Genomic DNA, 27,229 nt, shown 5'->3' on the forward strand with positions numbered 1-27,229 from the left:
TCTTATTGAATATATTCAAGCAATCTTTTATAGTTGTATGGCTGATGTTCCTGATAAAAGAAAACATCAACTAGAAGAGGAAAATAATTTTCTGTAGTCTTCTAAGCAAGTACAGTCGACTCCCTATAACACGGTAGATAATTCCGTTTTATATGAATTCCATGTTGTACGAGTCATTTAGATTTTACAAATACGTGTGCTGTTACAGCCCAGCACACGTATTTGTAAAATCTAAATGACTCGTACAACATGGAATTCATATAAAACGGAATTATCTACCGTGTTATAGGGGAGGGTCGACTGTAATTGTTTATTATATGTAATATAACAAATCTCACACAGCAATCTTCACAATAATTAATAAATATTTATTATGATAATATCACGTGGTTCTGTGATAAATATATATATATATTTTTTAAATCTGAAAAAGCAATGTTTAATGTTCTAAAAACATATGTTAAACCAAAACTACGCTTATTTGGAGGCAATTCTCTTCGGTGTTTTTCTTCTTAACGCGGTTAATTCCTAGTTTTTCGATTCTTGTTTAAAAATTGAATTTTCAAAAATTTCAGAAAAATTATTTAAAAGTCCAGAATTAGTCCAATAAGTATAAAATAACTATATTGTTATTAGTATAATAAAAATTTTCATATAGGATTCAATTATAAATTTATTCTAAAAATAACAATAAATCCGATCGATTATATTATCCCTTAAACAATAGAAATTTTTATTTCTTTTATATCTGAATAGAAATCCGAAAATAATAAATTGTCATTGAATAACAGAATGAATGAATATAATTATATTTTATTTATTTTATTTTTTTACTTATTGTTTCTTACAAAATAAAGAATATATTTGTAGAGGTCGCTGCGTAGATTGAAAAGCGAGCGAAGTCGTTTGGCGAAAGTTTTGTATGAAGTTAGGAGATATTAATTGGTTATTTTAATTAGTTCTTTTATTAATTTAAGTGTAACAATTAATTAAATTATATTTTAGTATTCGTAAGGTAAAGAAGGATTGTTTTTTTTAAATCCAAATAAACTTTATTATTCGGATTAATTACATTTTATAATCTAAATACGCAATGTGCTTATATCAGACTCTTGTGTCATATGTAAAAATACAGCCCTTTGTTAACTGATGTAATTTTATATTTTTCTATTCTTCGTTTAATTCCAATTATTTTGAAGATTAAAAAAAACCCCATTAGATGCATTTAATTGTCTTGAATTTTTAAACAAGTGTTTATCTATTAAATATTTCATTTATTTATAAAATATGATATATTAAAGTTTTAATAAAATGTCTGATTTTGAAAATACAGGTACTACAAGTTAACTTATATATAATTTTTTTATTTTTATTTTCAGCTATGTAACTTTATTCTGTATTCTTAAATATAGATAGATATACTTTACAAATAAAAATTCTTTTCTTTCTGTATGTACTCGTTTTATTCGCGCCGATGTTTGAATCCGTTCGTCATTCTAGTAAATTCTAGTAATTATTCTTTCTCGGCTATCTTTTATACGTAATTGTAATAAAAATCTTGGAATTATTTAACAATACGCTTTAGTTACAAATATAAACATCTTAAAGCCAAATGATTGTTGGATTATATTGGGCTATATTATTACTTTTACTACTGTTACTATGTTCCCCCAAAAATAAGACTGAGGCCGTATTCAGTACTTCAGAATACCTAAGTTAGAATTCTGAATGGCTTAGTGGGCAAAGCTAAGAATATTCTGAGCATCACTGAATGACTCATCTTAGACAACTGGGCAAAATAGTAGACAAAGTTAAAATCGTGATTGCAACAACTGTCGCAAACGAACTGGTCGAAAAGGATGAAGTAACCAATACGATTATTCAAATGGAAGCTGTGTCAGATCGTGATGATTGTAATTAACAAAATGGACCGCTGTCTTCCATTAAAATGTATTCGGAATCTCTTATACCGACGTGTGATAATTTTACATTTTGAAGTCATTTTAGAATGAGAGAATAACTTGGTGATGGTTATAATAAAATATGTTTAAACCAAATACGTGCAGCCATCTTGCAAATTCTACGACCAGACAAAAACAATGATGTCACTAGTAGAAGTTAGCATAGATAAAAGAAGCTGACTGAACTAGCTAAAATTCTAGCGGTGGGAGGAGCCGAGTAGTAATTAGAATTGAGTTCAACATCACAGCATAACTAGACTTAGCAAGAATTCTGCGTTACTGAACACAGCCCAGGTCTTATATTAATTTTTGCTTCAAAAGACTTGTTAGGTCTTGTTTTCAAGGATGTCTTGTTCGAAGGTGCTTGCTTGGATATTTGCAAATACTTAATTATAATTTAGATTACCATTTATTTTAATTATTAATGTCAATAATAATTATTATTTATATTTAATTATATATTAATACTGTTATTTTATAATTCAATACAGCCATTGTGGGTTGCAACAGATGTATTAAATATGACTAGCTGGCTGATGATCTTAACTGGGTCTTATTTTCTGGTTAGGTCTTACTTTTGGGGAAATACGGTACTAGTAGTAATATGACCTGTTATAATCTGGCAATGACTTTGGTTTGGCTTTAATATACATTTATGATTTTCAATGTTATATAAAAGTAAATGTAATTGAAAAGAAATAAGCATAGTTTGGTTTAAATGCATTTGGGTTTAATAATCTGTTCTTGGACTAATTAAACTAGAATAATTGTAAAGAAATTTCAAGCAGAATTTGTCAAAGTTTCAAATAGAATATGTATCTAATCAATTCTGAACTTAAAAATTTTTGTTTAAAACTGTCTTGAAAATGAGTTACTAATCCTGTAGAAGTCATATGGTATTTTCCAGATGCCGTAATAGTAATCTAATACAGTTACATTTTTCCAAATGTAACTATATTGTCCAAGTTAGATTTTATTTAACTTGGACAATATCCTATAATAAAATACTAGATAAAATTCAAGTTTTCCAAATTTTGTCTAATAGATGACCTTAATTATTAGAAAACTATGCTTTTTTTATTGTAACAAAATATACAATTTAAAAAACATTAAAAAGTTAATTTCTAAAAAATTTTGAACATTTTTTTTTAAACTAAAAATAACATGTATACAGACATTTATATATTTTTAATAAACACTAGAAATTAATAAGTTGAAAATATAATAAAGAATAGAGAACAATACAGTACTTTGAGTATCAATACTATATGAAATTTTTATTTATAAATGTTTTTTCTATCATTACTTTAAACAGTGCCAAAAGTTGCATTAATGGTAAATCAATTATCTTATGTTGGTGAAGTTCTCTTTTAAATTGGAATGTGAGTAAAATGTTTATTATCTTGATACATATTTTTTGTACAAAGATATTCCAATTGTTTTGCACATGATTTAATCTGTACTATTGAAGGGCCAATTACTTTGATTCTATTAACTTCTAAGATTTGTCTAGTTTCATGCTAAAAAATAGTATGGTTTGCAGACTAGTTCTGGTCTGAGCTTTCAGCTACTAGTTTTCAGTTTCCACAAAAGAAAACACCGTATTAAATGACACTAATTTTCCAAAGCATAACTTATAATGGTAATTGTCATACTGCTACAATATATATACACATTTTAATAAGTAGGTAGTAATGTGAGTACCTCAATTTAAATTTAGTAAATAATATGGCAGAAATATGTACTGATTTGACACATTTAGAAAAATAACCTGTTGGTTATATCAACTAATTGAGAAATATTAGTTGGACATGGAGTTATGACAAGATATATTTTCATACTTTATCAGTTAGTATCCTTAGATATGATAGAAGTTCAATTTTACATAGAAATCTTTCAATGAAAAGTTTTATTTATTTTCAGCTCTAAAAAAATTTCTTTTATAACATGCAGTGTATAATATCTTTGCAGTGTGTTAATTCTAAATTTTTATTTATAAATGTTTTTTTCTACTGTTATGCAATTATACTCTTGGGTTCATTTTAATGTTCTGTTGTTGATAATTTTGGAAGTATTTTGAGTGTATATATATATCAGTTAGTAGTTGGTAACATCTTTTATGATATTTTGTTTACAAGAATTATTATTGATTTTATTTTAATTGTATTCTTGAAATAATTTTGCTTCTGTCAGTTTGTCAGTATAACAGTTAAGCTAGATATTTAGTGCAGAAACAGACAATGGAAAGTGATGACAAACAAAAAATGTCATAATTTTTCTACCGGAGTTGATAAAATATGCAATAGAATATGGAAGTTGAAAAATTTTAACTTTTTCTGTGTCAAGCAAAAACAAACATTTCAGTCAGTGAGAATCTAGAACAAGAGGAGAATGGTTATGATGTGCTAATTGATCCAGAATGAGATAGTTGTGCGATTTGGATAATTGCCTACTTTATTATTAGAAAGAAGCAAGGTATAAAATAAAGTAGAAGCATAATACTATCTTAAGTAGATATTTACTGTAGAAAAGATTCAAGTGCAATTCTGAAACCAAACTTTTGGACAACTTTTTGTATGGCTATTAAATATTTTTCAGAATTAAAAATTCATGTTTTTCCTTGATCATAAATTTAAATGACAAGCGAAGCTGATATAAAGCCAAATTTTTCACAAACACTAGTTTCATTATCTACAACTAATTCATAGTCCTTGACAGAATTTTTATGTATAATACTGTTAATACAGAACAGAAATAGACTTGTTTTGATTTTTTGTTTCTATCAACATTTTCCATTATCTATTTCTGCATCTAAGTATTTGGCTTTGCACTGGTATATTTCTTTTAAAAAACTGTTGTTTCTCTGATTTGCTTCTTATATTTTTTCCTTTCTTAGATCTGGTTAGCTTTAGTCATTTATTTATACCTTTAGTATGGATTATTTACAACACAATCACTTTTTAAATACAAGTAATAATGTTATAAATTATTCTATATTATTCTTAGTTTAATTGCTTTTTTTTCCTTGAAATGATATTTTGAATTTTTATATGCAAATTACATTTTTTCTTCTAAATTTTAACTATGGTGCTGTTCATTAAATTTCTTAGCAGACTATATATTACATTCTTAGAAAAATTATATAAATATCTTTGTAATTTTCAAAGTGGTTTTCATTATATTGCTTTACTGCATACAAACTTACTTGATTGTCATAGTAGCCTGATCAATGTCATGTGTAATTGTTTGTTATAAAAACAAATATTACATAGATCTATAATTTCTCAATGTTTTGTAGCAATTTAATTTTTATTTACTTATTGAAGGTAAAAATTAAAGTAGATATTTTAATTATTAAAAAAATATTTATCGGATTTATCAAATCTTTTTATTATAAATGAGATTAAAATATAACAAAGCAATGTTTTAGCTTGCAAAAGATTACTCATATTCTATTTCAACAATATTGTAATTTAATACTTTCGTATAACAAGAAAAGAAATTAAATTGTTTGTTTGCCTTATTTACAAGTTATTTGTTTAGGTAATATTTCTATATAAAGTTATACTTTCAAATAAATTTGTTACATTAAAATGACAAAATATATTATTTTCTGTAAGTAAAAATTTAACATGTTATTCTACTAATTATATTTAAACCATTGAAAATATCTTTAATAACAGAATTTAAAAAAAAAAACAATGAACATTTCAGAATCTATTAAATGATTTTATGAAATAAACTTTGTGTTCTGTAGGATTAAACTGAAAACATTTGAACTAACTTCAGTAATTATTTTCTCTAATATGGCAGGTTTAAATAATTTTGAATTAAAGAAACTATTATATATTTCAACTATATAATTTTATTCAAGAAGAATTATTATACATATACATGCACCTATTAGATTTTTGTATATATTATTTGTATCTGATTGTGTGTGTTGCATTGTAATGCCTTGTTTAATAATCAAAATTCTATAAGTTAATATGATGATTAAATAGTTGAATACTGAGTTAAATAGATGAAAATATTAATATCATTATAAGTTAAGAGGTATCATTAAATACAAGATTAGTTGAGCTGTTGATTATATCTCTCAATTTATCTATTAATCAGTCAAATTTTATTAGTTTTTCTTTATTGGGCTGCAATTTGAAAAAATTATAGACCTATAAATTCTCATCTGTCAGTATTTTCTTAATCCTGAGAAAGGAGTTAGATAGATGAAATCCGAGATCAGATATGGAAACCTTACAGGTCAAATTAATTATATATGAACTTCTGATGCAAACCAGAAATCATGTTACTTATTTCAATTCAAAATTCTTCTCCTGGAAGTGGTTAATAGATGACTAGCACAACTCAATTGTTAAAGGAGAAGTATGATGTACAGGGGCAAGACACTATAATACTAATTTAAGGTGGAGAGCATATATTATAAATTAAATTAATTAAAAATTGCAGCCCTGCAGTTTTTGTGACAATATCGCAATAAATAATTTCTTGTTAAAAATTTACATTTTAGTGATATACTAAACAAGCTTCATCATTGTATATTTAACTTCACTGATAAGGTTGTTAATTCTTTTTTATTGATACATATGTAATTAGAATACTACTATGATAAATGCAAATTTCAATATTTAAACAGTTGACTCTTAATATTTATTTTTCATATTTTGGAAATTTTAGAAATTTGACAACTTATACTCCATAACCTTTAAAGACAAAGTAGATGATTATTACTATTATTATGAAATATTTGTCTTTGTTTTGCTTATAATTTCTTTTTCAGTGTTATTCTTCTTGATGATGATGATGATGATAACTTAGGGAATGTCCATAAATCATGGAATGACTACAAATGACCCAATATTTTGCAAATTTTAATCTCATCCTGGTGACTATTTGTGGCCATACAAGTTACCTCCATCACTAAGGAAGCTAGATGCCTAAATACTTTTATTTTCTTAATTTAAACATTAAGTGGGATGTGCAAACACCAGGGGAGTTGCAAAAAAGCAAAAGCTTTTTGCAACTTCTCTGAAGAAACTTAAAAACAATAAATTAAACAAAGATCAGTTACATATAACAATTTGAACATTTTAAAGTTTAGTGTTTAAGAATTATTTTTCTTACAAATGTTTTTTTTTTTTTTTCCCTCTCTCTCAATGTTGATAGTTTATGTTAATGTTTAAATGTTTTTAGAATTTACATTTTACTCTTATAATTAATTATTTACATCACATTACATGAAACCATGAATATGTATTTTTGTTATTTTGTAACTAAATTATACACCATTCCATATTAATTTTTTATAATAATGATCTAAATTAAATAATTATAATTGTGCAACAACTTGCACTGCTGTTCCATCACTGGTTCTCATTAATTTAACAATAAACTGGCAGATTTCGGAATTGTTTCTTTTGATAGTTTTTCTGATATGATCTACCAGGCATATATACAGCATGCAATGATGCTATGTATATGACATATTTTCAACAGATAAAACATGTTCTGAGTTGAAATGTATTTTTAAGAGGCTATACTACATGACCAGACCCAGACTCCCTCCTATTATAGTGGTTTATGGTGTCCATTGACTTAGCCCAAGTTGAAGTGGATAGGAAATATGTGGTTTGTGAACATTTTCATACAGATGAAGATCAAGAATTGTTTTCATGACAAAAATTAATATGAAGTAAAAAGAGACATTAACAACAATATTTTGAAATAAAAATTCAAAATAATCAAAAAATATCTTGAGAATTTTTTAAATTATAGGAAATGTAAATGAATTAATTTTTAAGGGTCCAAGATCATTTAAACGTCATTTCATTTTAGTTACCTGAGTGGAAACTAAATCAAATTTTATAAATTTAATTCAAAATAGTTCAGATCAATAAGCCAAATCTTTTAACACGTATTGGTCATTAAATAAATCAAATTATCTATTCTCTTTTAATCATTTTTGTACTATTTGAACAGAAATTGCTAGTGACAAAGCTTGATATAAGTTTTTCCAAAATATTTCTGATTTATGATACAAGGTAAAATTAAATATAACTAAGGGTACAAACTTTATAAAGCTTAAATAAAAGATAAGGTACTGTACTTCCCTGTCTGTTGTGTTACATTATTTTCATATCATTTGAAAAAACATCATCGAGATACATTTGATAGCCAGATGGCCAAACAGTTAATATATCCACCTACCACTCTGGAGACATGGGAATGAACCCAGATGGGTAAAAACCCCAAGATTCTTATTCGTCACCCATCTGCCCTACTGTTGGCCTGGCCAAACCCACAGTGGGCTTGAATAAAGGTCCTCTTAGAGCAAAGAGGGCAGAAAGAGTTAAAAAAAATTACCTAGACACATTTAAATTTTTATAACTTATTTTCAATTAAGTTATTAAAGCTAACCTAACCAACAATACAGTGTGTTTTGCTTGAAAATACCTGATTTTAATTCACCATAAAAAAATGAATGGTTTAAGATATATAAAAACAAAAAAATGGTATCTGGTGAGAAAACTTGTTAAGTTTATAGAGATTTTTTTTCATACTGCCAGATGGTGCAGAAGTTGAATGATGAGCATTATTGTCCAGTCATGACTTTGCCACAGGAGAAAGTGTAGGTCATAGTCTGGTATGTCTGATAGCATGGTTGCCAAGTTCTCCCAATCTGACTCCCTTAGATTTCTTTTTGTGGGGTTATGTTAAAAGTATGGTTTATACAACTTTGGTCAGAAACTTCAGAATCTTTGGGAGTGCATCATTGCAGCCATTGCAACTGTGAAACAGGATATGCTGCAGCATACATAGCAGGAAATTGCCTACTACCTTGATGTTATTGCTGTAACTGCTGGATTGCACATAGAGATGTGAATTTTTCTCTCATATAAAATCTTTATATCTTTAACCATTAATTTTTTCAAATCAAGTTGGATACTTTTGAGTAGAATGCCTTATATAACATCCTATACTAACCATTAGGGTTTATAGTGTAATATGATTATATACAACACAACATATGTAAATTTGTATAATTATCTACAATATTGACAATAAAAAATGACAGTGAGTTGGATAAATCTAAAACATTGTTCAAGAAATTGCAGGTTTTATTCCTGGCTTAACAAATAAACTTGACAAACTAGATTTAATGAGCTCTAAGAAGACTATAAATAAGATGTACCCAGATAACATAATTATAAGTGTTTGATATTAAGTAAACAAACATCTAGTCATAGTAATTTTTGTCTGTGACAACAGTCATATAAGGTCAAAACAGCTGTTCTGCTCATTCTTAAGAGATTCGATTAGCACCTATAATTAAATAGTAATGTAAAAGAACATGCTATTAAATACTTGCCACGAAACAAAGGATAAAAGCATATGACTTGCACTAGATAGTAATGTTTATCATTATTATTTATCAGAAAATTATCTAGAGATTATCTGTAATATCTCTTAGCTGAATTCAATGTAAAACTCCAAGAAATCATTAAAGTAAGAATAAATATTAAACATCTTGATATAGAAAGAATTAGCTTTCAGTGAAAGTTCTTTATGTTTTATCTATCATTAATCTAATAAAACTGGAATATTTACAATAACTAATGTACCTTTTAATTTTCCAACATTTGTTTCATATTTTAAAATAGTACTTTTGGTTCAGTAAACAGTATAATTATCCAAATGTAACATATCTTTCAAACAAACAAGTTTACTTGAACACATTCAAAATTAAAAAAAAAATACACTTTCAAACAAATAAATTAACAATCATATATTGATTTTCTTTTGAATTTTGAATGTTTACTTGTTAGTTTACTTGACAGAAGATATATAATCATTGACAAAAAAGTTAGTCTAATTGTTCATATAGCTGTATGCCAAGTTTTGCAGTAATTATGTCTCAGGTATGTATGTAAATGATTATGGTTGTGCTTTAATTGCAGCCAGTTAATATTACTAGAGTGCTTTAAAATCATTATTCCAGTATCCTATGAAAAGGCTCGGTGTCTAGAATTTTCAATGCACTTGTAATTTGGATGTCTTGAATGCCAGTTATACATATAAAAGAATCAAAAGACATTATTTATAGCTGACAATGTTTGAGAAAGAAGACATCATTGGGCTGAGAGAAACAAGATGGCTGTTTTGTCAAATTGCTTGCTGTATGGGATATTCTGACCTGACTGAGGAAGTATACACACGGCAGACAAACTCTGGACAGACTGCCAGGAGAAATAATCATCTGATCATCAGAAAAGCACAAACAGCTGCAAGGGCATTTTGTCCACCATCCAAAAACAAATTAGCTAAACAACTTGCAGAGACAAATTTGCATGCATCGTAAATGCTATGCATTCTGTTCATTAGCTCCTAATATTGTCAGTTTTCATTTGCGGTGATTCTATGACAGAGAAACGGGGATTAATTGCTATGATCTAGTAGTGTTCATAGCAGAGTCTTCAGTGATAAATCCTGGTTTTGTTGGAATCAGGTGAGTACTATGTTAGGAAGTAGTAAACTACTGATGATTGCTGAAGCACTCACCTCTGGTATTGAATGGCTCACTGTCTCATGCTGGTCGGCAGAGCAGTCTTATATGTTAGTCAGTCAGTCATAGTAGCGGTGCAAGAAAACATTGATAGCACAGATATATTTAGGAAATACAAACCTTCACATGTTGCTCTTCATGGCAGGACTGCAATTTCCAGCATGATAATGCTCAGCTGCACACAGCTAGGGTTTCCCAGGAATGTCTTTGCCACATCACCACACTTCCTTGGTCTGCCTGGTCTCTAGATTTGTTGTCCATCATACATTTGTGTGACCAGATGAGACCCCAGCAACAGCCATCTATGAGTGCAAATGATCTGGAGTGGGAGTTGCAACATCTTTGGTCAATTTATCACAGGATAGCACACAAATATCATAAAATAGAATCAAATTAAAATGATCAAAATAAAATTTTTCTATAAATTATAAATATGAAAATGTGTAGATATACTTATGTGATATAACAATAAAGCAATTTTATGATATTTGATTGTAACAATTAAATTAAACTTATATGAGAAAGTACATCTAAGGATATTGTTCCCATCAGAGTGATTTTAACACAAGACTGACTACTTAGAAAACAATTCTAAAAAATTATCTTTTACTAATAATAATGCATTTCAACTTATTTGGATCTTCTTCAGACTACAAAATAAAAAGTTTTTTTATATAAGCAATATTTAAAATACATTACAATTATAACAAAATGAACTTACTTTGACATATATGGTGTTGGCTTGTACAAATAAATTATCTTAATTGTTATCCATAGACCACTTCCTATCTTTTATTATAAAAAAAGAAAATGGAAATAAAGTAGTAAAGTAGTAGCAACTTTTGTAATAATTTCAATAATTTGTTATGTTTGAAAATGTTTGTTTTTTCGTGTTTCGCTCGTCACCGTGCTGTAATTGGTTCCGAGTGCGTCATTATCATTAATCCAGTGTGGTGAGTAGTTTAACTATAATTCCATAAAATTGTACTTACTACACCTTTGTTGTCCGGTACTTCTTAATTATTCGTAAAAACAAACATTTTCGGCCTCAGTCGAGGTCTGCTTCAGGTTAAAAGGACAATCGGATTCCATTCTTAGAATGAACGCTTAGTTTTAAAATATTCGAACTCATGCACATGTTACGTATCGTCATCGTTTTCTTGTTCTTCACATAAGTAGCGCCAAGCATAGGAAAGCATGTTGCCGTCTTTGGTGTTTATATATCTCCCTGTCTGGCCAGCTTTGTAACTTCTTCAAACATTTACCAATATGTTTTCTAAATTCATTTTTTTAATTTCATTCAATTTTTCCATTTTCCCTGGAATTTTAGAGTTGATTAACATAACAGTACAGTAATTTATCATATTCATATAATTTCAAATTCAAAAGGAAAAAAGTTTCTTTCATACCTTTATCAGCAATTGTAGCTGACTTTTCAAAGTTTTGCATTTGTCTTTAATTCTGATTGGTCTGTTGCCGTTTTCTAATGAAGCAAATGCTATTTTAAAAAAGATTTTTTCGATTAAATGCTACATCATCTTTTCTTTGATCATCATTAGTGAGTAAATAATCTCCAAATTCTGTTTTTTTTTTTTTTAGTCTGCTTTTTAGAGATCCCTTTTTGTGAGATTAGAATAATATTTTTACTTGATTCAGGAGTCACATTATCTATTTTCCATTTATTTACTGATAAGATGATGATATAAGATTTTCTATAATGATATATTTTCATAAATTTTTTAAGACTTAAATCATAAAATTTTATTCTTCAAATATCTTTATAAATTTTGAGTAATAGTTTGTTTATATATATATATAATGATTTTAACAAATTTGTTTTTCATATAGATAAAAAATGTCAAGTAAGAAATCAAAGTCAAGAATTCAACAAAGTAGTAGTGATTCTGATTCTGGTCCTGAAGATGTAAGTTTATTTTTAACATGTGATTATATAAATACAATATACCAGTTTATTAATTTATATCCATTTGACTTATGAATGAATCAAAGCTTTATCAGGAAAAAATACTGCAATTTCAGTTGAAATTTAATTGATACTAATTGTAATTTATATTTATAATTTGTTCTGAAAAATAATTTAATTCTGGCTTTATCTTAAGTGTGAGATATTTTTCTCTTAGTATGCAATGACCTGCTAGCTTAATCCAGTGGATCATTTGACAATGCTAATAGAATCATGTTGTTGTATGTTGTTTTTTTCTTATTTTCAAAGTTTAAATGGATCGAATGCTTAATACCAAATGTATAAAAAATTTTATAGATATATAATTATAAATGCAGTCTATAAAAATTGAATTTTTGAAGCAAAATTAAACCATAATTTACCGATACATAGAAGTAATATATGATTTTCTTTGCAAAAGTTAACTGAATGATTAAACATACTGTAGGTTAATAAAAATTATCAGTCAGAGTAAAGATTTCTTTGTATTAAAATTTTTAATAGAATAATTTTAAGAAATTTAATTGGATAGATTTATGGATTCTATTTCTAGTTATAATACCTTTTTTTCTAATTGAAAAGAAACTATCCACATTAGATTAGTTTCATTTTAATATGTTATCTTTATAGCATATTTTGCATGCTATATCACTTTAATATTGCATTATAAAATTAAAGAGTAACAGTAAAAAAAAAAAAAGTAAGAATTGCTGTCATCTTGGTTGAAATATTTCAATTTAAGCTACATATAATGATAATTTGATAAAATCTAGAATAACTTTCAGCATGTAATCTGTTATGTATTTTATAAAATAATTCTAAATACAGTGGTGTCTTCTACTTTGAATTTAATTCATTCCAGGAGACCATTTGAAGTCTTAATCAATTTTTCCTATTACAAATAATGGAAAGTGAATTAATTTATTCCCAGACCCTAAGCAATACCTATTTCACTTAAAACCAGCAAATACAAATAATTTAAGGTAAAGATAACACAATTAAATATCCTAATAATAAACTAAAACACGAAAACAATAAATAAAATATGTGAGTACTATACAGTAAAATGAAAATTGCATTTATTGGTCACACATGATTGACTTCAGCATCTTAAACATGGCCATCAATTCTGTCACACATGTATCACTTTCATGCTTCAGGATAAGTTCCTTTTTCATCTCAATCGTCTATATTACAACCTTCTTAGACTTCATTGTTTTCACATGCTTCTCAGATGCCATGGTTAATAAGTAAAGGTTGAATTGGGTTGAACAAAGTTTTTGCATATTTTTAGCAACTATTGTTAATTAACTTACTATAGATGTGTGATTTAATTATCACAGTTGTGAAATTTAACACATTATTGCTAATATGTGATTGTATTTTTTATTTACATTTTGTTTGAATAAAATCAATTTGATGAAATGTCTTCAGATAAATAATAATATCAGTTTTTTTTTTAAATAAAAAGTCCAGAAAAGTACTTACAAAAATTCAGAGAACAGAAATCAACTAGTGCACAAAAAAAATTATGTAAATGTGAGGCCTGGATGAAATTAGAAATTTGGTATTAAAACATTAACAAATATCTGATGGGACAGTTAAACTCTTGCCTTTTGTAAATTAAAACTGTCACAAAACTTAACAAGTACCCACCTGACAGTCTTGCAAAGACTATAAAACATTATTTGTCAGAAAGATAAACAAAAGGCTGAAATTACAAGGGATAGTATCCCTCTAAATTTTGAAATTACAATTCAAAATTTGGAGGGATACTATCCGATCGGTCTTGGGTTGAGCATCGATGTTGACATCTGAAAGATTTCAATTGTCACCTGGAGACAAGGGAAGACAATCAGTATTCACTATTTTACATTGCTTCTTTTTGTGTTTGTTCTGTGAAGTGTTCATTATTCAAACATTTCACGCAACAAACACAAGTTTGTTGTGGATATTAAGTAGACTATATATTAATATTCTAATAGCAGTTTTGATGAGTAGTATATGGTTATCCATAGTTTGAATATTGTGTGATCTTTCTGTTTTATCACTAATTCATTTTAATAAAAAAACTTTAGCATTTCTCTAATTCAAATACATAACATTTTACAGGAATATTTTCTTATTTAACAGATTTATTGTTTCATTATTACAGCGTCATCCACCACAGAAGAAAGTAAAAGTAGATAAGAAATCTGCTAGTAGTAGTGGAAATGCTGAAACATCAATGTTTCAGGTAAGTTTTCTTATTTTTAAAAAATTGAATATTTGAGATGATGTTTAATAATAACTATTAAAGTCAAAATAAATGAACAATTCCTTAATCTTATTACAAATATAATTACTGAGTTGTAAATGCTGTTAATTTATTACACATAACATACATACATACACACACACACAAATATTCCTTGTACATGGATATAAATTAAATGTATATATCAGACATGGGCAAATGTGGCTCTTTTTGAGTTACATGTGACTCTTGCTGAAAGTGTTAATTTCTGCTTTTTATTATTATTTTTACAATTTTATTTCCACAGTTTTGTGAAAATATGTTTATTAAAAAAATTCAATATTTGTTTTATATTATATAATAAAATTGTGGTACAGTACTGCTGTACAGAATAAAAAAGTACAGAACTGCGGCTCCCATGCATTTTGCAAAACCTACATTTCTGCTCCCACTGAACTTCTGCTTGCCCACCCCTGGTATATATACAGTTTTGTATTGTTAAAAAACTTAAAGCAGTAATTATTCATCTAAATATATAAGCCATTAGAGATGCTGTTTGTATATCTGCCATGGTATGCCTAGAACGGCCCCTAAGGGTGCAATCCTAGCTATTATTTAAATTAACAATAAATTCAGTATATTATTATTTGATGCAGTTTTTTGCATTTTTGGCTGCATTTTATTAGGGTACGCCATGAGAAATGCAGTATATTATTATTTTTATTTGTAATAAGAATTTATTCTTTATACCACGGAGTGACACCGCTGCTGCTAGAACGCCCACTAGGGGGTGTCCCAGGCTACTAGAATACTAGAACAGAAGGATTTGAAGTATGAAATAATCTAATAATCTTAATCTGTTTTGTTGTTTTTTGCTCGGGTAACGCTGGATTCATCTGCTGGTATTATATATTGTGTTAAGCAGTATATGGCTGTTGTCCGATAATGTGTGCAATATTCTTGGTACTGTACATAGTAAATGGAACTCTGAGTAATTTTTTTAAACAAAAATTACATCAAGTTTTAGGAAATTTTAACTGGTTTACAGTAAATAGTGGTGTTTTGGTTTTATGTACATCAATAATAGAGTAAAAATTGCTGTAGAGAATAGAGAGGTTGCGGCTGTCATATCCAGCCCAAAACATGTACGGCAGACGGTTGAGCGCCGCCATCTGGCAGTTCTAGGCGGTCGATAACGGTGTTTACTACGTGTAGCAAGGTGAGTAGACAATCGGCTTAAATGTCTTCATTTTTTCTGTTTGGGGTTAAAATTATGATTTATTTTGTTAAAATAATGATTATTTAAGAAGTTGTGAATAATATTTTAAAGAAACAGATGAATTTAATTCATAAATTATTTAATTCAATTTTTTAGCAAGTGATGTAGAATTTACATATATTTGTTATCATAATAGCTTATCTTAAGGTAGATTTGTTCTTCAATGGTATCTTCTACCATCAACAGTGTAATGCATTTGTAAATTTTCTAAACATTAATTTTCCGAGCTGCTTTCGAATTTGCATTAGCCACTACTTTCCTCGACAAAAGTATGAGGTAGTCCTATCATCTGATCGTATGGTAGGAGACACCACGCTAATTAAAAATAATTATTTAGTGTTACTAAACATCCTATAAACACTTTAAAATAGTTTAATTTGTTTATTTACCTTTGCTGATAACATTTGTTGTTGTTAAATGTTTCTGCCATTGTAAAAAATAGATTATTTTAACTCAGAAATTATTTAATTATTTAATATTTTTTAATGTGATGTGAAGTGACCACAGAAACTCTAAGGCTGTGTTCACTTTTTTTTTTTTTTTTATTTTATTTTCGCACTTCTTCACGTGCCATGCCCGGTTTCCCGGACGTTGGCGATCACCAAGGAGAGGGAGTTCCTATCTTCGGCCGTTCTCATTACCTCCCCAATGTTTTGTATGCCTGTCCATTTTTTAATATTGTCCATCCATGATAAATGTCTTCGGCCTCGTTTACGCTTTCCCTCAATCTTTCCATTGAGGATTAGTTGTGGGATTTTGTATTTTTCTCCTCTAGTGATATGTCCCAAGTATGCAATCTTTCTGCATTTGATTGTTGACAGCAATTTTCTGTTTGTTCTTGCTCTGCTTAGAATTTCGTTGTTGGTCACTCGATCCGTCCATGGGACTCTCAGCATCCTTCTGTGAATCCACATCTCAAATGCCTCCAGTCTTCTTTCTGTATTCCTTTTTAATGTCCAGCTTTCCACACCATAGAGGNGTGATGTGAAGTGACCACAGAAACTCTAAGGCTGTGTTAATTTTTCTTTTTTTTATTTTCGCACAGTAAGCATTTAATTAAAATTAAATTTGTAGTTTACTGATGAGGTATTACTCTTAATGGATGAGAATGAAAGTGATGAAGAAGCCATTTTATTACTTCATATCACTAAAGCTATACCGGTGACGAAAGTAAGAATGAATTTAAGCGAAATGACAGATTCTGATTGATTGTTTTATTTTTGGTAAGTGATATATTTATAAAGTAAAGTAAATACTTAAAAAAAAGGAATAATAATACTTATAAAATTTTATAATTTTAACAGATTTTCAAGAGATGATTTGTTTTACCTCCATTCTGCTTTACGCCTTCCATCTGTAATTATTTGTGAAAATGGATTGCGCTCACTTGGAATTGATGCATTATGTATTTTTTACGAAGATTAGTTTATCCTAATAGACTTGATGATATTTCTGTTTTGTTGGGGAGAACAAAAACTTAACTTTTACGATTTATACGTGAAACACTAAATATAATTTACAGTAGCCATTCCAAATAGTTATTGAATATCAACAAAATAAAACTAACAAGAGAAAAATTAAAATTCTTCAGCCAAGTGATAGCAGCAAAAGATGCACCATTGACAAATTGTTGGGGGTTCATAGATGGAATGGCACATTTTATTTGTCGACCAATAACACATCAAAGGGTGGTATTCAGTGGCCATAAACATATACATTGTTTGAAATTTCAATCATTACACCTGATGGTATGATTGCTAATTTATTTGGACTATTACAAGGAAAACATCACGACAGTGGAATGTTAAGAGAATCTAATTTGTTAGAGCAGTTGGCTGCAATTCCTTGTTCTGAGAAAGGGACCCAATTTGTTTTATATGGAGATTCTGGTTATTCATTGCATCAACACCTCATTACACCATTTCGTGGTGCTAACTTAACACCCGAGCAACAAGTATTTAATTCCAGGATGAGTTCAGTAAGGGAGTGTGTAGAATGGGTATTTGGGAAAATAATTCAAATATTTGCTTTTCTAGATTTAAAAGAAAATTGAAATTGTTTCTTCAGTTTGTCGGTAAACTGTATATTGTTGGTGCACTACTTACAAACTGTCACACTTGCTTATACGGTAGTGCAACGTCAGATTATTTTAATTGTTTACCCCCCAAATTGGACAAATAATTAGAATGAAATCAATAAATAATAAATAAAGAATTTTTTTCAATTTTAAAAAATTTTTATTCAGTTTTTATAAACATATTTTATTCAATTTATATTCAAACTTTTCATAAGTAATTCTAATAACAATCTTCATTCCTCACCATCCTGCTTCAGTCTTGCTTCTCTCTAAATCAGATTTTTCTTTTTCCAACTGTAATTTTTTTGTTCCAGTTTCAGTCGTTCTTTATTTAAATTTAATTCTTGTTTCAAATGATTCTGTTGGTCTTGCTTGCTTTGTAAGTATGAGACAACAAAGTTTTCTTTCTTTTTTTTTGTGACATTGGTATCTTCATCAAAAATAATTTAAAACGTATAATTATTATATAATTCTTGTATTAATTGTATTATAAAGAAATTTTAAGTTTTTATATTTACCAGATGGAAACTCAGGAGATGATGCTCTTAAAGATGTCATCACTGCATCCCTGACTCACTGTCCAGCAATGGCTTGTGATTGTGATTTCTCATATGTTATCTGGGCATCATATTTTAACTCTTATTTCTTGTAGAAATTGATTACGTTCTGTAAACTCTTCTTCTGTTTCCAGATCTTCGCAAACTGGCTTGAAATATGATAAGCTATTTTATGAACACAGCCATAAAAATGTTATCGATACTTTACATCACTTGCTAAAAAATTGAATAATTATAAAATTTCTGGATTAAAATCGTTTGTTTCTTCACAATGTTATTCGTAAATGCTTAAATAATCGTTATCTTAATAAAATAGGTCATAATTTTAACCCCAAACACAAAAAAATGAAGAAGTTTAACCGATTTTCTACTCACCATTCTAGACGAAGCGAACGCCGTTATCGACCGCCTAGAATTGCCAGATGGCGGCGCATGGACAGTCCGCCGTACACGTTTTGCGCTGATACGTGTACCGCAACCTCTCTAATATTTAAGACTTTTAGCCGTATTTTCTTTTCTGATGAAAACTAATGAAATTTATTAGATAAATCATGTAATTATTTGGCAAGAATCTAGGAATTCTAAAATTAAATACCCCGTTACACTAGTATTAAATCAGCATTTTAAAAGATTGATTATCTCAGTTTTTAATGTAAAGTAATATACATATTTCTACAACTTATATTCCGGCATTAACTTCTGTCTTAAATATTACACTCGTTTTAATTCCTTTATGACCGGTATAATAAGTCTAGTATTTAAGGCAAGATAATTTACAACCTGAATTTATTTTTAATTTCCACTAAGTTAAGGAATGAGCACTAAATTTGTGGAAACGGTTATAGTCTGTAAGTCATTCTTTCGGATTTATCAAAATTATCAATATGCTTTAGGTCACTTAGAAATTTTAATTAGTACAGTTGGATAAGGAAGCCACTTTAACCTTCTAGAACGGTGAGGTTCTTACAGCCATCCGGGCGATTTCTGGCAAGTAGATCGCCATGATTCCGCTACCGTCGTTCGACACGTGTTATCCAGCACGTGTGAAAAAGCGTAAAAATAAAAAAATAATTGTTACTCGATTGCTCTGAATGCTGGTGAATGTCTCTGGCACTATTAGTCTTCCGGACATCGATGAGGAGCAGGCCGACGTAGTTGGATCAGCTTCGAAAGAAGGGATCACTTCCGGGTCACCAATGTGGTGATTGATGCACCACTTAACTTGAGTGTTCGTTGATTATATAAAATAACCGAAGCCTTATATCTCACCATGAAAATTTATTTACAATTACGTACAAGATTTTGTTTTACACTTATTGAGTAGAGCTCGATCGGTTACAAGCGTCGGTACAGAATATACACTCGTCAAGCTTAACGTAGCCCAGAGAGGGGGGAAAATGATGGCGGACGGCCTGCACATGCTTTTATACCGTCGCGCCAGCGTCACCTGGATTTTCAGACGCAGCGCTAAGTTACAATTATTCGGCCGCCACACATAACAATGAAAACATTTCGAGTTTTGCGCAATGTCGCCGCATGTGTGTATTGTTTGTGGTACTGTGTTACTAAATCAGTGAATGTAATAATTAATGTAACCATTTTTCTTATTGTAATATGTAAATTATTCAATTCATTATTAAAACATTAATTAAGAATTTTTATATTTGGCAAATCTTACATTAAAATGTATTTAATGTTGCAAACATCGATTTTAATACCGTCATTAATAAGTTCCAAGACTTTGTGAGAATGAAGTTATAAAAGTACACAAAGAAAAAAATTGGGACAAAAGAAATTACTACAGACAAATATAATATTAACAAGAATCTAAGCATAGAAATTCACAAAAACTGGTTACAACTATTAAAATAGAATATTTATACAGTTGTAGCTGTGGCATTCTGGGAATGAGACGTTGCACGTTGCGAGGTATGCGGGGGAGGCCGTCAAGTCGGCAGGGAAGGAAAGGGGAGAGGGAAGACGTAGTGCGGAAGGTGCCTGATAGATGTCCACAAGATACATCCTATCTATGTTACAGACTGATGAGGGGCGAAAGCCCGAAACGCGTATCTATATGNTAAAAAATTTAAATAAATTTTGAAAAATCACAAAATTTGTGGTGTCCTTATACTTTTGTAATAGATTGTATATCTGGGAAGCAAGATGGCATTCACATACCTTGTCATAATACTGTAGAAGTAAAGTTGTTCTTTCTTGGCATCTTCTACCATCAACAGTATAATATGTTCATAAATTTTCAGATATACTTTTCCAAGCACCTTTTGGATTATCATACGCATACAGATTTACAACCACTACTTCTCTCAACAGGAGTATATTGTGATTACAGGAAAAACGCATTGGAACTTTCCTATTGTTTGTAACGCAAGGAAACACGATGCTAATTATAGTTAAAAAAAAAAATTATTTAGTGTGATAACACCCTAAAAATAATTTAAAATAACTTAATTTGTTTATTTACCTTCTCTCAGGAAATTCGTCGTCAAATGGTTCTGCCATTTTTTCAACAAATTTCCCATCAATCAATGCGCGACGTTCATTGAGTCACGTGATGATGTGAACGTCCACCACAACGATTTTTTCTTGCAGTTAAAATGTAAACCGTGTACTTCTGCTTGCCGTCTAGAACAACGGTTCCCAACCTTTTTCGGGTGGCGACCCCTTTTTATAAAAGTCAAGTGACCCGCGACCCCGATACAATTGAAAAAGGCATTTTTAATAAGGTAATTAAAAAAACAGCGAAATTAGTTTTTTTAATATAATTTTATTTTAAATTATGTTTAATAATTTAATGCAATGGTTGAAATTGCATGTTATTAACCAGCTACAAAATTCGCGGGTGAGTTTTTGTTAACGCCAACCTCGTGTCATTCTCAACATTTAATTTATTTCTCTCAAACTCTCAACACGTTTCAACCAACTGTGACAGAATAGCCTATTTAGATTACACTTATTTTAATTTTTTTAAAATACAGTCGACCCCCTATAACACGGTAGATATGTTTCTGTTTTTATGAATCCATTTCTTACGAGTCTAGCCAATCATAGCCCGGCACGTATGCAGTTTTCGGACTACGGCTGTTTGAAAGGTTTCTTCCATAAAATTAATCGATTCTAGACTAATTCGACTCAATATTTCCAAAATACGTATAATTTTTTGGGAATAATCCGTATAAACTATGCTATAAACAAAAAATTGTAGGATTACTTACCGAATGTGCACCGTTCGACTACGTGGTTGCTTACGCNGAGTAGTTTTGGAGGTAAATGGGATGGATGGGAAGGAAAAACTAATTTAGTATTTGTTGACAAAAATATGATTACCTTTGATGCATTAATTGGAGGACATAAATGGTTGTTTCAACAAGATAATGCTGCCATTCATGTCTCAATGTCAACAAAAAATTGGTTTAAAAAAGAAAATATTGATGTAATATTAACTGGCCTTCATGTTGTCCAGATTTAGATCCCATTGAAAATTTATGGGGGATTTTAGCAGCCATTGCTTATCAAAATAGGAAACAATATGAATCTGTAAATAATTAAGAATGAACAATTAAAAAAGTAACAAACTCCATGCTAACAAAATTTTTCAAGTAATTGTAGCCGAAGGGGATGAAACCAAATATTAAAAGTGTTTAAAATATATTTAAAATTTATTTTTATATAATTTTAGAAAGTGTGCCTGTACCTTGGTAACAGGTAAAAAGTGATAACTTATAATATTATTAAAAGAAAAAAGCTTAAAATGATATTTTTGTAATGGTCTTAAAACATATAAAACTGTTTTCTAATAAAAAATTTAAATAAATTTTGAAAAATCACAAAATTTGTGGTGTCCTTATACTTTTGTAATAGATTGTATATCTGGGAAGCAAGATGGCATTCACATACCTTGTCATAATACTGTAGAAGTAAAGTTGTTCTTTCTTGGCATCTTCTACCATCAACAGTATAATATGTTCATAAATTTTCAGATATACTTTTCCAAGCACCTTTTGGATTATCATACGCATACAGATTTACAACCACTACTTCTCTCAACAGGAGTATATTGTGATTACAGGAAAAACGCATTGGAACTTTCCTATTGTTTGTAACGCAAGGAAACACGATGCTAATTATAGTTAAAAAAAAAAATTATTTAGTGTGATAACACCCTAAAAATAATTTAAAATAACTTAATTTGTTTATTTACCTTCTCTCAGGAAATTCGTCGTCAAATGGTTCTGCCATTTTTTCAACAAATTTCCCATCAATCAATGCGCGACGTTCATTGAGTCACGTGATGATGTGAACGTCCACCACAACGATTTTTTCTTGCAGTTAAAATGTAAACCGTGTACTTCTGCTTGCCGTCTAGAACAACGGTTCCCAACCTTTTTCGGGTGGCGACCCCTTTTTATAAAAGTCAAGTGACCCGCGACCCCGATACAATTGAAAAAGGCATTTTTAATAAGGTAATTAAAAAAACAGCGAAATTAGTTTTTTTAATATAATTTTATTTTAAATTATGTTTAATAATTTAATGCAATGGTTGAAATTGCATGTTATTAACCAGCTACAAAATTCGCGGGTGAGTTTTTGTTAACGCCAACCTCGTGTCATTCTCAACATTTAATTTATTTCTCTCAAACTCTCAACACGTTTCAACCAACTGTGACAGAATAGCCTATTTAGATTACACTTATTTTAATTTTTTTAAAATACAGTCGACCCCCTATAACACGGTAGATATGTTTCTGTTTTTATGAATCCATTTCTTACGAGTCTAGCCAATCATAGCCCGGCACGTATGCAGTTTTCGGACTACGGCTGTTTGAAAGGTTTCTTCCATAAAATTAATCGATTCTAGACTAATTCGACTCAATATTTCCAAAATACGTATAATTTTTTGGGAATAATCCGTATAAACTATGCTATAAACAAAAAATTGTAGGATTACTTACCGAATGTGCACCGTTCGACTACGTGGTTGCTTAAGCTTGTTTTCGTCGCAGAGATTGCCGTCGAATGGCGCTCACGTGCTTCCTGATAAATCATTTTTTTTCGCGAAAAATTCGCTGAACTTTGGAGACATCGTTAATATAAATATAATTATTATGGACGTTAAATAATAAATGGATTTTAGTAGATCCACTGCTCGTTTAAACTCAATGGTTTGTGAAATCCTGTCGCGACACGAGTCAGCGATGACATTTTACCGAATTATAGGAGGTTTTTTTAGCATGTTTGTATGAATACTGTCGCATTTTTTTCGCCGTGATATAGGAATCCGAACTATAGGAACCCGTGTTATAGGGGAATCGACTGTATATGAAATTATTCAAACTTCAAGATACCATTAAAAATAAAAATTGCATTATAGTAAATATTTTTTTTTTAGTTTACTGTATAAGTTGGCGACCCCACAGAAAGCCCGTCGCGACCCCCTTCTGGGTCGCGACCCATAGGTGGGAACCCGTGGTCTAGAAGTAACGTTTGAACATCGGCCACAACCTCTCTAATGTGTATCAACTAATAGATAAGGGACACCAGCCTAAAACACATATTGGCACTTGAAACAACTAGTTTAAAGACTAAATAAAGTGGATGTGTATAAAAGTCCAGTGTCTAGTGTCAACACTTCATGCTGTCTCAAAATATAACATAAAGGAGGGCATTATTTCAACAAAGAGAATGCATTACTAATTGTAAATTATAAATAATAGATAATCTTACAATTTTTAAAATATATATTACATTGCTATATAATTTTTTTCTTAATGCAAGTAAGTTTTTCTTTAATATTTCTAAAGATTTTTCATATAAATTGCAGTTATCAAAAATGCGGTATGTGAGTGTAAGAGAATTTCGTGGGAAGGTAATGGTTGATATTAGAGAATATTACGATTCAAATGGTGATCTAAAACCAGGAAAGAAAGGTATGTTTTGTTTCTGATTTGGAATAAATTTATTCTCATATGCCTAAAAACCTTGATTTTTTTTATTCTATTACACAATTTAACTGTTATCTATATATATAAAAATGAATGTGTGTGTGTGTGTGTGTCTCTGTCCTTCATGCATTACCACACTGTTTATCTGATTGCCGTGAAACTTTGGGAAGTTGTTTAATATACTCCCGCGAAGGTTTCTGGCATAGTAAGATTGCCACGAAGCTTTGGGAAGTTTTTTAATACACTCCATTTCTGGCATAGTCACATTTATCCTACGATACATTTACATAGTACATTTATCCTACGATAGAGTGTATACGAGCATTTCATCGTGAGATTGATGGATTTCAAATTGTGAAGACCATTTCTCTTTCCAAAAAATATATCTATACAGTCGACCCCCGTATAAGATCATTGATTATTCGGTTTTATATGAATTCCATGTTGTACGAGTCACTTAGATTTTACAAATATGTGTACCGGGCTGTGAACGGGTCACGTATTTGTAAAATTTAAGTGACTTGTACAACATGGAATTCATATAAAACGGAATAATCAATGATCTTATATGGGGGTCGACTGTATATGCATTTGTGAACTGTTATTTACGATATTTGTAATAATTTTTGTTTAATCACTTTATTTCAACTATTTTTAGCTAATCGCTCAAACTTTGTTAAAACCTTAACTGTATCCCAAACAACAACCGAAGTTGTAGGAGGAAATTTGCCTATTTTACTGATCTAGGGATCCCACCTTTTTCAAATTTTAATATCGACTCAAAATAATTTAAAAAGACAAATTACAATAAAACGGTTTATTATCCAACTATCAGATATTTCACAACATACCAAGAAGAGAGGAAGGAGCAATTAAATAATTAAAATTATAAAGGATTTTAAAAAATATATAAAAATGAGGAATCACTTCTGACAATCGCTGCAAATGTGTGGGCTAAATTTGGAGAATCCGTGCTTCTCGCATGGATGACTGTATGTGGCCAGCTCACGCGTCAGAAAACCTTTGATTTATTCGTGAACGCACTAGATGGAAAAAAGAATATCGTGTATCCACAAGAACTCCAATAAATAAATAGAATTGAAATGACACTTTGAAATGTTTTCCTGATGAAAATTAATAATAATAATAATTTTCAATGAAAATGATAAAATGTAAATTGAATTTTATTATAACGAGTATGCTTGAATTTTGTTTCTTCTGAGATCGCAGCAATGTGCGACAGGTAAGCTAGTATGTTATAAATGCTCATAAAAATAAATAATATATATATAATAAAATGATTAAATTTTTATTAGAACCAAAGTTCATTTTTTTTATAGTTTTCCTTTTTAATGGTTTTTCATTCTGTTACACATAATTTACCTATATATATATTATACTGCATATACTGTGGTTTCCCCTGATGTTATAAAGGGAGATCTGTAAACAAGATTATTTAAGATTCATAAAGTAATATAAGGTATATACTATCGATTCTTTATAAACTACAATTAAATACAGTGAGCATTTTTTTATCAGTCTTGTCTTATTCTAAAACAGAATGTGGTGTAAAAAATATTTATCCTTATTGAAACTGATAAACATGACTACATTTGTTACACAAAAAGAAAAACAAGCACTATAAAATTCTCTAAATTAAGTTAATTTTTTATTTACAGTATATTTACTTGGCTGTGTGTAAACAGCGCTATGTATGTACTAATTTTTTGTATGTTTCATTAAAAGAATCTGAATCTGTATATTGTGCCATGTCTTCTATTTCTATAGTACTAATGAATCACATAATGTAGGAATTTTATCAAATTCGCATTAAAAATTTTTTTATCTGTTCGTTCAGCTCCCCAAGATTAAATCCTGGGTGCACCACTGTTTGTGACATTTGCATTTCTGTTCATTAAAAATTTGTAAATGAGAACAAATCAAGATCATATAATTTAAAATATTCTTATGCACATTAAAATTTTTTAACCATTGCAATAAAATTAAACATTCAAATTTAAATTCTTGTAATATATTTTTGATTGTAAGTATTTACTGATTGTAATAAAATTTTTTTTTGTTTTCAGGAATATGTTTGTCTTTGGATCAATGGAATTCATTAAAAGAACACATTGACAGTATAGATGATGCCATTAAAATGTTTTAACTGAAATATTCAACATTATATAAATTTGTAAACTTTAAAAATTCTTAAAATTTTTAATTGAAAAACCTTTATTTAGAATTTTAATAATAACAACTAAAATTTAATATTTCAAAGTGAAAAAAAAATATTGGTTGTGTGGTGTGATTCAATTGATAGTTAGGCTTAAAATATAATTTTTCTCCTCATAAATGTACTGATGTCAAAAATGTTTAAAATGTGATTTCATATTTAATTTTGTTTCTTGTCATTTAATTTTATATTACATTAAGAAATTTTTACATTGAAATTTGTAATTATACTTTTAAGTAAAGTATTTTATAAAAAAAAATTTAGTTCAAAGAATTGAACGTTTGTTTACTTCTCATCTTGTGTTGAAATAATTAATATATGGCTTTTTAAGAATTCAGTTTAATATAAATATTCTGTAATAATTTAAATTTCAATAAAC

At 29.1% G+C, this 27,229-nt stretch overlaps 1 protein-coding gene across 3 annotated transcripts; it reads left to right on the forward strand.

The window, feature by feature from the left end:
• The first annotated feature begins 853 nt into the window (after positions 1-853).
• On the forward strand, positions 854-27,229 carry LOC111631477 (activated RNA polymerase II transcriptional coactivator p15-like). Of its 3 annotated transcripts, none has more exons than XM_023375721.1 (5): positions 854-945; positions 12,391-12,466; positions 14,661-14,741; positions 24,494-24,599; positions 26,702-27,229. In XM_023375721.1, exons 2-5 carry the CDS (start codon positions 12,398-12,400, stop codon positions 26,779-26,781), a joined length of 336 nt encoding a protein of 111 aa, XP_023231489.1. In that variant the 5' UTR covers positions 854-945; positions 12,391-12,397; the 3' UTR covers positions 26,782-27,229. The 3 variants fall into 3 exon arrangements, with proteins under 3 accessions (XP_023231489.1, XP_023231490.1, XP_023231488.1); XM_023375722.1 differs by having other exon boundaries at positions 857-927; positions 26,702-26,838; XM_023375720.1 differs by having other exon boundaries at positions 874-1,015; positions 26,702-26,838.

Source organism: Centruroides sculpturatus, unplaced genomic scaffold (genome assembly GCF_000671375.1).
Source record: "Centruroides sculpturatus isolate CEXI.00-Female unplaced genomic scaffold, Cexi_2.0 scaffold519, whole genome shotgun sequence".
Lineage (NCBI taxonomy): Eukaryota > Metazoa > Arthropoda > Arachnida > Scorpiones > Buthidae > Centruroides > Centruroides sculpturatus.

Coding starts and splice junctions, on each gene's coding strand:
- LOC111631477 (XM_023375721.1), top strand. CDS start 12,398: ATGTCAAGTAAGAAATCAAAGTCAAGAATTCAACAAAGTAGTAGTGAT. Junction 14,742..24,493: donor CTGAAACATCAATGTTTCAG/GTAAGTTTTCTT, acceptor TATAAATTGCAG/TTATCAAAAATGCGGTATGT. Junction 24,600..26,701: donor TCTAAAACCAGGAAAGAAAG/GTATGTTTTGTT, acceptor TTTTGTTTTCAG/GAATATGTTTGTCTTTGGAT.